At 40.1% G+C, this 11,175-nt stretch overlaps 1 protein-coding gene across 8 annotated transcripts in view; it reads left to right on the plus strand.

The window, feature by feature from the left end:
* The window catches only part of B4GALT4 (beta-1,4-galactosyltransferase 4), a 31,269-nt gene extending 20,149 nt beyond the window's left edge, over positions 1 to 11,120 (plus strand). For 6 of the 8 annotated variants that reach the window (XM_088140745.1, XM_025172069.2, XM_025172068.2 and 3 more), the window contains 3 exons: positions 3,293 to 3,415; positions 10,398 to 10,502; positions 10,737 to 11,120. In XM_088140745.1, the coding sequence (XP_087996871.1) occupies positions 3,293 to 3,415; positions 10,398 to 10,502; positions 10,737 to 10,878 (370 nt within the window). In that variant the 3' untranslated portion in view covers positions 10,879 to 11,120. The other 2 variants (XR_015796115.1, XM_088140746.1) reach the window with 2 other exon arrangements.
* Positions 11,121 to 11,175: the final 55 nt, after the last annotated feature.

Below are 11,175 nucleotides of genomic sequence, written 5' to 3' on the forward strand. Positions count from 1 at the left end.
TTTGAATGGTCGCTGAGAGAATGGTTGTAAGTCAAGGACTACCAATGCAGCCTTGTCTCACTCCTTTGCCAACCTGGAGCCAGTCTGTTTCACCATATTCTCTCCAGATTGTGGCTTCCTAACCTATGTAGAGGTTCAACATTTTTAATGTTATTCCTTTTGATTATTCCAGATAGTTAAATATGAATTTTCCAAAAGTGGTATAAGGGCAAATTTGGATGGGCAGCTCAGCTCACCCCTGGATTCCTGAGGAAAAAATATTTATTCTGGATTTCATAGTTAGATAATAAGTGCTAGCCACTTTCTAGAAGGCGACAGAAATTAAGCAGACCTCCTTTCTTTCTCCTGGTTTTATTTTCCAGATGGAAGGTAGCATTTAATGCATCTATTTCTACCTGGGATTCTGGGGGCTTGAACTACAGTGCCAGTGTAATTATAGTGGCCGCTTCTTGGCATAAAGGGGGGAAATGCCAGGTCAACTACATCCCATCTTCCAAGCAGCTGCTGCCACCTACTGTTCTATCCTTGTGTTTGTAATCAAGTATGTTTTTAATTTGTAATTGTTCCCTATTTGTTTTAAAAGAATACACAGGCAAAATAATGTTGCCTAATTTCACTTTCCCTTGCTAAAGGATACTCAGCTTTGTCTTTTTGAAAAATCATGGATGTGGTGAAATATGAAACTGAGCAAGACTTACATAAATCTCCACAATTAGGCACAGAGAAGGTAAACTCTTAATTGACCCAGCACATACTTTTTTTGCTGGCAAACAAACAAACAGTAGTTTTTAAAGCAGGGGTTGGCAAGTAGATTGGCCAGAGCAGGATTATGGCCAGAGCTCATATCTCCCTCTTGGACTTTGATTTTTCATTGCCCTATTTCACTTATGGCCAGTTTGACCTGTACAGTAGGGCTCTAAGAAATATATGGATGCTTCTGAATTTAGGTATGAAGAGGACTAGACAGCTCTTGGTTGCACTGCTGAATAGGTTTGCCTGATGTTGACTGGCAAATTGGAATAATCCGTTGTCCACCTGTTACTTGTCACTGCTCTAAGCAATGTTGTTGTAAGTGTAATGTTTGAATCTTTCTAGATCAGGGGTAAGCAACAATTTGGTGGGGGGCATATTTGAGATGTGGTGGGTGCACTCACAAAATGGTTGTCATCATGACCACCACCCTTCATAAAACACTTATTTACTAAAAGATGAAGATGGTTGCCCTTCCAGCTCAGTACTTATCAACTTTGCAACATTTCCACCTACTGTTATAGAATTATGGATATGGCAGGGATTACAAGGTTCATCTAAGCCAATCCTCTGGAATGTGCAGCAAAATCTTTGTGAGATGGTTGTCTAGGTTGTTCTGTGGCTCTTATCCTATCCAAAATGTTTGTGTGTTTTATACATTTACTCCTTCCTAAGTAAACATTGTGAAGCATTGTAGATTAAAACTCAACAAATAACATTCCAAAGAATTAAGAACAATTGATGTAAAAGCATATACATTAAAAATAAGGGAATTCCATAGTAGGCAAACATAGAAGGTTTGGTAAAGAGAAGTCTTCAAAAAATGCAATCATGAAAGCCTTCCAGAGAGCCACTGCAGAGATGGCCCATTTGTAAGCAACCACATGGGACAATCTGCGTGTAGTGGCAAAAGCAGAATGACTCTTGTGATGACTGTAGGTTGCCCACCCATGATATAAAGGCTGGGAGGGCAAAAAGGGCCTGGTTGATAGAGACAGTGCAAGTGGGAAGGGAAAAGAACCTCCCATTTGAAAGCGCAGCCTAGGGACAGTCACTGAGGCAGAGGCATAAATCACTTGGTGAGACAGAATTCACCAGAGGAACAATGAGCAGAATTGAGGAGAGGAAGAATATTAGAATGGGATCACAAGAGGGTCATGTGGACCATATTAAAGGGCTTCTTTATAATACTGCCAGTTAGTAGTTGTTCTTATTTATCCAGGGACTCAGAACAGTATCTAAACCCAGCCAGGCTAGGCTGAAGTTGTAGAAGAAGCAAGGCAAGAAACTCAATAGTACACAGTACCTCATTTTTAATGACTGCTCTGAAGTACTACAATTCCCATCCACTTTTACAACTTCTAACAGTGGCTAGCTGTCTAAAGTTGGTACTTTTCTCTTGATCCATGGATATGTATATATAAAAATTACTATACATGATATCACTGTTACAATATGGGGATAAGAGGAACCAGAACACAGGACTTTAGAGGAATGTTCTGTCTTGTGCCTAATTTGGGAAAGGAGATGTGATGGAATGGAATTATGAAGGCCAGGCTCAGGGAGATAAGCATTTTCTTAGCTCGCCGCAGGAGCGTGGGAACTACAAGAGGATGAGACTGGCACCTCCCTGAGGAATTCACACTGTTGTGGCTGGCTGACTTGGGACCTGGGGTTTCAGTCTGGGAAGATTCTTGCTAGAGGTTGTAGGTAATAAACATAGCTGAACTGATTTTGCATTGTCTCTTGGAGTTCTTTGGGCTAGGCCTGACAGGAGCACTCACTATAGTCAGAACTAGCCACACTGGGCCTGCACATTGCCAAAATGAATTAAGGTAACTTGTTATTACCTGCTGACTTTAAAAGAAAGCCCAACCTGTATCAACACCTTTACTTTCCATTCTGATCTACTTGTCACTGAAGTAGGTGAAGATGCATAATACCTACACCTTGACTTACATGATTCTCCATTGGACCATCAATTATTCTAAGCCAAGGTGTATAAGCATGACTTCTTTTTTGAGGGGTAGAGGGGAGTCAGGAGTAAATAAACTGAATCAAATAGATGAACCATCTCCTTGATCCTGTAATTTAGTGACTGGGTATCTTTTACACCATATGGAATTAATAAATCAAAGGGCTCAAAGGGCCCCTTTTCCCCAGATTCCCTAGATGGGAGATAAATTAGATGCAGGTGCTTGCTATATGAGATTAACCCACTGGTATTAATCCACTGGTATGTGCTTGCTATATGAGATTAATCCACTGGTTCAGAATAAATGGATTCATAATAATCCCAATGGGTAGTGAAGCGGTTTGTCATGCATTGTCAAAATCATCACGAAGTGCTAGTTGATACAGTAAAGTCCTAAAACCTTTGGGGTACCTTCCTTGGGAAAACTTATGAAAATGGATTGCTATGTATTACTGCTGCTTTTTTGTGTTTTGTTTTAGGAAACTTGGAATTGTGCAAACTTTCTGATAAAAATGTAAATGCCATTTTTTAAAAATAACTTTCCTGCCCCCACGTATGTGTTCATAGGTTACGTTACCAAGGATACTTTGGCGGTGTAACTGCTCTGACAAGGGAGCAATTTCTGAAGGTGAATGGATTTTCAAACAACTACTGGGGCTGGGGAGGAGAGGACGATGACCTCCGGATCAGGTAAATTTCAGTCAAATGCAAAGTGGGTGGTATGGGCTGTGGGTGACAGGAATCTTTTCTCTGGTATGACTCATATCTTACTTAAGGCAAATTATCTTAAGAGAGTCTGCAAACTGAGATCAGAGTTGGTATGCAAGAAGCCTAATCAGAAATATGAAACAGTTTTGACTTTTTTAAAATCTGGAAGCCCAGTCACTAACTAGGATTGACTTCACTTACATGAGATGATTTTCTTAAGACTGCTTGGCATAACCACAAACTATCTTCATGTTACATGTTTTAATCACCTCCTTGCACCTGGATTATTTCATGTTTCCTTTTCTGTGAAGCAGCATGAAAGTAATGCTACCCTCTTAGTGCAAGATGGGGTAGTTCAGCAACAGATACATAATAATTAAATCATTCAAAATGGTGCAGATTTATGGGAACCTATAATGCAACTTTAGGTTAATGTCTTAGGCTTGTTCTAGTACCTATCTGCATACTACCATAATTGCCTTTTGCAGAACAAAACAACTGCTTTTGGGGGCGGCAATACAATTAGGAGAGGAATCTTCAAACAAACAAACAAACAAACAAACAAACAAAAAACCTCCAATTTATTTAAAAAAGAATTCAGCTGCCATCATGCCAAAATTAGATAGAAGAGTTGTGCTAAGTGTTCAGAAGGGATGGTTCACAAATTATGTTAGTGCAAACATTAAACACTTCTTGAAGCATTAAAGTGGCAGCATCTTTTAGAAGGTTTGTGTGACTGCTTTGAAGGCTGTTTCTGGCTGTTTGTGCATGTGCTTCAGACGATTATGGACCATTCATGGGAAAACAAGAGACAGCCTTTAGAGCAGTTGTGCAGGGCTTCTGAAGTGGCTGAGAATTGGTAGTCCAACTAGAAGGATCTCGCCGATCTGGATGAAAAAAACACTAAACAATATAGAGCTCCAGTAAAATGAATACGATGATAAAATCTCTCTGAGTGAAATTTCTGATGTGTTTTTCTGATTTTGTTGGCTCTGCATTTCAGCAAATGTAGTGTTTAGACTTTGTTCATTCTGTTTGCCTTTTTCCCTAAAGGTCAACAGAACTGGGTTTTGCAAGAAGATAAATACTTAGTGTTCAGAGGGAAGGATAGTACAGTCCTTATTTTTAAAAGAAAGAATGCTAAAAAGTGCTATTCTAGGATCAAGAAGCTTGGATCATGCTTTGTCTGCTTTTGTCTGTTTTTCATTCAATAAATTATACCAGCCTTTCCCAATCTGGTGCTTTGCATATGTTTTGGAATTATAAGTCCCAGAATTGTCTCAACACATCTGGACAGCACTTGTCCAGTGTACACTGGAGCAGATAAGGACACTTCCATCACCCTCCACTAGTCAATCCATTCCGGGTTAATTTGCAGATGGATTGGTATTGCTGAAATTAATCTACTCTTGGCCATTGAATCCAACCTCCTGTTCAGTGTAGCAATCCATTTTGAAACATCCTCAACATAGTTATTAAATCTGTTCGACCATATCAGTGACAAGGAACAAACCACCTCCCTACGAACTGATTCCATTCTCAAACTTCTGGTCACTATTATACAGTGGGGCAAAAAAGTATTTAGTCAGCCACCAATTGTGCAAGTTCTCCCACTTAAAAAGATGAGAGAGGCCTGTAATTTTCATCATAGGTATACCTCAACTATGAGAGACAAATGGGGAAAAAAATCCAGAAAATCACATTGTCTGATTTTTAAAGAATTTTATTTGCAAATCATGGTGGAAAATAAGTATTTGGTCACCTACAAACAAGCAAGATGTCTGGCTCTCACAGACCTGTAACTACTTCTTTAAGAGGCTCCTCTGTCCTCCACTTGTTACCTGTAGTAATGGCACCTGTTTGACCTTGTTATCAGTATAAAAGACACCTGTCCACAACTTCAAACAGTCACACTCCAAACTCCACTATGGCCAAGACCAAAGAGCTGTCAAAGGACACCAGAAACAAAATTGTAGACGTGCACCAGGCTGGGAAGACTGAATCTGCAATAGGCAAGCAGCTTGGTGTGAAGAAATCAACTGTGGGAGCAATAATTAGACAATGGAAGACATACAAGACCACTGATAATCTCCTTCGATCTGGGGCTCCACATAAGATCTCACCCCGTGGGGTCAAAATGATCACAAGAACGGTGAGCAAAAATCCCAGAACCACATGGGGGGACCTAGTGAATGACTGCAGAGAGCTGGGACCAAAGTAACAAAGGCTACCATCAGTAACACACTACGCCACCAGGGACTCAAATCCTGCAGTGCCAGACGTGTCCCCCTGCTTAAGCCAGTACATGTCCAGGCCCATCTGAAGTTTGGTAGAGAGCATTTGGATGATCCAGAAGTGGATTGGGAGAATGTCAGATGAAACCAAAGTAGAACGTTTTGGTCTAAACTCAACTCATGTTTGGAGGAGAGAGAATGCTGAGTTGCATCCAAAGAACACCATACCTACTGTGAAGCATGGGGGTGGAAACATCATGCTTTGGGGCTGTTTTTCTGCAAAGGGACCAGGACGACTTATCCGTGTAAAGGAAAGAATGAATGGGGCCATGTATCGTGAGATTTTGAGTGAACACCTCCTTCCATCAGCAAGGGCACTGAAGATGAAACGTGGCTGGGTCTTTCAGCATGACAATGATCCCAAACACACCGCCCGGGCAACGAAGGAGTGGCTTCGTAAGAAGCATTTCAAGGTCCTGGAGTGGCCTAGCCAGTCTCCAGATCTCAACCCCATGGAAAACCTTTGGAGGGAGTTGAAAGTCCGTGTTGCCCAGCGACAGCCCCAAAACATCACTGCTCTAGAGGAGATCTGCATGGAGGAATGGGCCAAAATACCAGCAACAGTGTGTGAAAACCTTGTGAAGACTTAGAGAAAATGTTTGACCTCTGTCATTGCCAACAAAGGATATATAACAAAGTATTGGGATGAACTTTTGATATTGACCAAATACTTATTTTCCACCATGATTTGCACATAAATTCTTTAAAAATCAGACTGTGATTTTCTGGATTTTTCCCCCCATTTTGTCTCTCATAGTTGAGGTATACCTATGATGAAAATTACAGGCCTCTCTCATCTTTTTAAGTGGGAGAACTTGCACAATTGGTGGCTGACTAAATACTTTTTTGCCCCACTGTATTTTTCTTAACATTCAGTAGCAATCTGCTTTCCTGCATTTTCTGTCCTGTAGCCAAGAACAGTAAGGACAAGGCCAGAATTTTCATAATGTAACACTCCTTCAGGTACTTACAGAGGTTTTTTTCCCTCTCAGATTTATCAAGGCTAAGCAGTTTCCTCAATTTCTCCTCAGACTCAGTTTTTAACCCCTTGATTGTTGTTTTTTGTTTATTTTACAATACTTATATATTGCTCATACAACTCCTTCTCATCTTTATTGCCCTTTTCTGAACTCATTTCAGTTTGATATTGAGAGGCTTTAACAGTCTCTGAGTTTATCACATCTTTGGCTATATTTGAAAACCTTTTCTTCTATCAGTTCAATCTAGTGAGACATAAAAGCCCCTTATATTTTGTTTAGCTGTTTAGGATTAATCTGCGACTTGACAATTCAGGTTTGATCTTATTCTAATTCTGGGCTTTTTTTTTTCCTCTACTGTTTTCATTGTATTTGGTTCAGTTGCAAAGGAGGAAGCACCAATTCCAGATGCGACTGGGTAATAAGATGAAGCAATCCAATGAAATGGCGCCTCATTTTTATGAAGCCCTATTATTTATACCTTTTAACATTATTTCTGTGCTACCCCAATCATGTAACTCTGGGTGGCTTACAACAATTAAACACATAATACCATAAAACACCTAATTCCAACAAATGGATGAAATTATTATGTAAACCCAGCCAATAAAATCTATAAACCATAGATGCATCAAGTTTTAAAAGCCTGGTAGAAGAAAATTCTTTTTAATTTCCTCCTAAATGTCAACAGGAAGGGGACCATGTCTACCTTGGGAGCAAACCATTCCACAAGATAACAGCATCAACAGGCAGTTTTCATTCACTAGAAGTGGATAGCATATTTTGCACACTCAGATGTGTAAGTTGGGCAAATTCTACTAGGAGCAGAGTGTCCTTAGGAAACCAGAACCCAAGCCACGAAGGCTTTTTTAGGTAATACACAGCACTTTGATTTGTATCTGGAAACCTAACAGTTAGCCAGTGCTCCTGCCAAAGGAAAGGTGTTCCGTTGCTGAATACTGTAGGTTTGCATGAGTCAGCACATGGGCCACCACATTCTCTGTTAACTTACATTTTCAAATTGACTTCAAAGGCAGCCCCAAGTAAAGTACATTGCAATAGTCCAAGTGTGAGGTAATAAGGACATAAGTCATTGTTGCTAGCAATTCCAGTTCCAGGTACAGTCTCATCTGATGCAGCAGAGGAGCCTGGACACAGGTTCTCCTGACAAGTTTTCATCTGCTCTTCTATCAAGAATCATGAGTCCGTGAAAATTCCCAGATTGCAGACCTGCTTTTTCTGAGAGAGCCCAACCACACCTAAAACCAAGAAGCCATACACTTGGTTTTGCATGTTTTCATCCTGAGCGTGTTTTGACCTATTTAGTTCCTTTTAGTCTCCAGGCACTGGGCCAGGACATCCACTGCATCTCCTGTTTAGCCCAGGGTTGAGATATACAGCTGAGCATCATCAGCATACCAGACAGACCTTCCAATGGACTGTAATATATATACATATACAGGAGAGAGGACTAAGACCTGAGGTGCCTTACACTGGAATGGCCAGAGCCTTGATCTCTATTCTTTGATCGTTATCAACTAGAACTGACCACTTACAAAAGAAAAGAAGCACTATAAAACAGTGCTTACAGCCCTCAACTCTTGTAGATGGCATAGGATGAATCCCATGGTTAATGCTATCAAAGGCCACTGTGAGGTCTAATAGGACCAGAAGGGCTGCACTTCCTCATCCACAACAACAACCAATCCAGTTATATATGATGCCTAAGTGTGAACCCAGACTGACAAGGATTCAGATTATCATCATCTTTCAAGGACCTCTGCAGCTGAGCCCCAACCACTGACTTTTCACCACCCTTATTGCACAGTGTGGCTTGAACATGGGGTGTACTTATGATTGGTTAAATTCCTTGTTTGTTTGTGCCATTGTTCTAGGCAACAGAGAGTGGATGACAGGTAAATCACATTAGTACTGGCAATAAGTCCTAATCACTCCCAAGGAGCTAAGAAAGCATGATGCCTGAGCAGGTCTCAGGACTCACTGGACATGGTAGTTACCGTGTGCAGGAATAATTTCAGTGATTAATAATTTGTTTATATGTTAAATCTATCCTACTTTTCCTCTAGGACCTGAAGGTGGCATACATAGCATTCCGCCTCCAGTTCTCACAATAGCCCTGTGGAGTGAGATGGACTAAGAGGTAGCAACAAGGCTTAGAGTGACCTAGTAAGCTTCTATGGTTAAACATAGACTTGTACCTGGGTCTCCTAGGTCCTAGTCCAGTACCCATCTCACTACACCATAATGTAATGTGAATTATTCTGCCCACTGTTGGCAGTATTACATACATTACCCATGGTTGCTACTTCTAGGGAAAAGCAGCTTCAAAGGCAAATTTAAAAGGCAGAAAAGTGACATGTATGTGAACAATTTTCCCCTGCTCTATTTTCCATTCTTTGCAGGACTCTCAAAACAGAACATCAGCTGCAGAGTGAAGTTGCAGGAACAAATTTATAGGCAGTTTTCTCTATTTCATATACCACTCAAGCTGTTTTACTTTAGAGGCAGCAGCAGATGGAGAATTAAGATTAAGAAAGGCAGTTCTGAAATAGGTCAAAAACTCATCTAGTTCAGGAGTTTATTTACACAGTGGATCAGTAAGTATATATGTAGTTGCATTATTCTACTTCTATATCTTGGTGATTGGTATTGAGAACCTGATTAGTGGTTGTGATCAATAGCCTTACCCTCCATCATTTTAATATTAAAACTCTCTGCTTTAATGGCCATCACTACATCTTCTAGCAATACATTCCACAGGTTACCAGATCTACCTTCACAAATTCCCCACTATTCAGCTTCATTGAAAGTCCATCAGTTGGGATGCAGTGAGGAAGTGAGAAAACTTTAATCCTATCCACTTCATCAATATGCATTTGCTGTATATAATACAGATGTGCAGAGTTTGGGATTTGATTCAGAAGGGGCTTTGGAGCACAAATGCATCATCTACAACTCATTAAAGCAGTCGTATGTTTCCAGGATCACATAGCTGTTGTGAATGCTTCCCAAAGCAGCATGATTCTGGAAAAAGGCCTACTTACTTTAATGAGTTAAATCTAGGTGCTATGTTTGCACTCCTGTGTGTTCTAAAACACCTCTTCCAAACTGAATATGTAGCACTACAGTCCTAACATGCAGTTGCATGTAGTTTGCAGTTTGTACTAAGAGTGTGTTCTTCCTTAAAGCAAAATCTTAAGGTGTTGTTTTCACCCATTAATCCAGAAGAGTGCCATACTTTGCAATGGAAGTTGAATTTTAGAGCTGTGCTAAAAGTTATTTTGAGGACTGTTCTACCTTTAACACAGGGCTTTTGGAGGGGAGGAAGTGGGATTCAAGAAAATTATGATTTTCACTTTTAAGTGCCTGTGTATGTAGCCCTCAATTCTGCGCTTGCTGCATTCATTCATGAAGCATTATACTTAGAAGTTTTAAGAGAAATAAAGTGTGCAATTTGGGAAAGCAGCCTTTGTTCCAGAGGTTCTCTGAACATCCTTTCAGGACTGGAATGGTGAGATCATGTCATGGGTGCTTTCACATGTGCTTGCCTAGTCAATAACTCACCAATAAGCAAAATGGTCAGGTGGCTGTCTACTGCTTCCTCTAATCTACCAGGATGCTTGCATTCCACCACCTGTCATTACTCATAAATCACCACATTCTTGTCTTCAGGGTTGAAATGCAGAAAATGAAGATAATCCGGCCTTCCCCCAGTATAGCCAAGTACACTATGATCTTTCACACTAGAGACCAAGGCAATGAGGCAAATGGCCAGAGGTGAGTTAACACATCTGTGAAGTATATTCCATTGGGAAGCATAAATAGGTGATGGGAAACTAGACTGTGGGCTGTGTTCCTGCTAGAAATGTTTAGAAGACTCTATGTACATCTGAGAATGGATGATTGTTTAATATGATACAGCCTCTTAAGCTGCATTTTAATATATGACTTTATAATCCAACTGTTTTCTCTCCTCTTTTCCTCCTACCCCCAACTTTAAAATGTCCTCAGAATGAATCTCTTACATCAGGTATCTCGAGTATGGAAGACCGATGGGCTAAATTCATGCTCCTATAAACTGCTTTCAAAAGAATACAATCCTTTATATACCAATATTACAGTGGATGTTGGAAGGCAAGCTAAGTTTTCATAACCATTTCTTTTGCCTAATAAATTTTATTAGAATGGACCAAAAAAAAAAAAAAAAGTGATGACTGAGCTACAGCTGTGAAATATTCCGTTTCCTGTCGGTGGAGCCTCAACAAGTTCCTTACAGAGGCAATGTTTTTAAAACACTGATAGATTTGCTAGTTATTTCCGTTTGAACTACCGGACAACATTGATTAGCTGGAATTTTTTTTTTTTTTTTATAAAAATAATCCTTTGTAAAGAATTCTACTACTTTTTGAAGTTAAAAGATACAAGAACAATTCAGCTGTTACCTTTTCAA

Source organism: Python bivittatus, unplaced genomic scaffold (genome assembly GCF_059951505.1).
Source record: "Python bivittatus isolate LINGU-HERP-01145 unplaced genomic scaffold, Pbiv_v1 ctg000340_np1212, whole genome shotgun sequence".
Classification (NCBI taxonomy): domain Eukaryota; kingdom Metazoa; phylum Chordata; class Lepidosauria; order Squamata; family Pythonidae; genus Python; species Python bivittatus.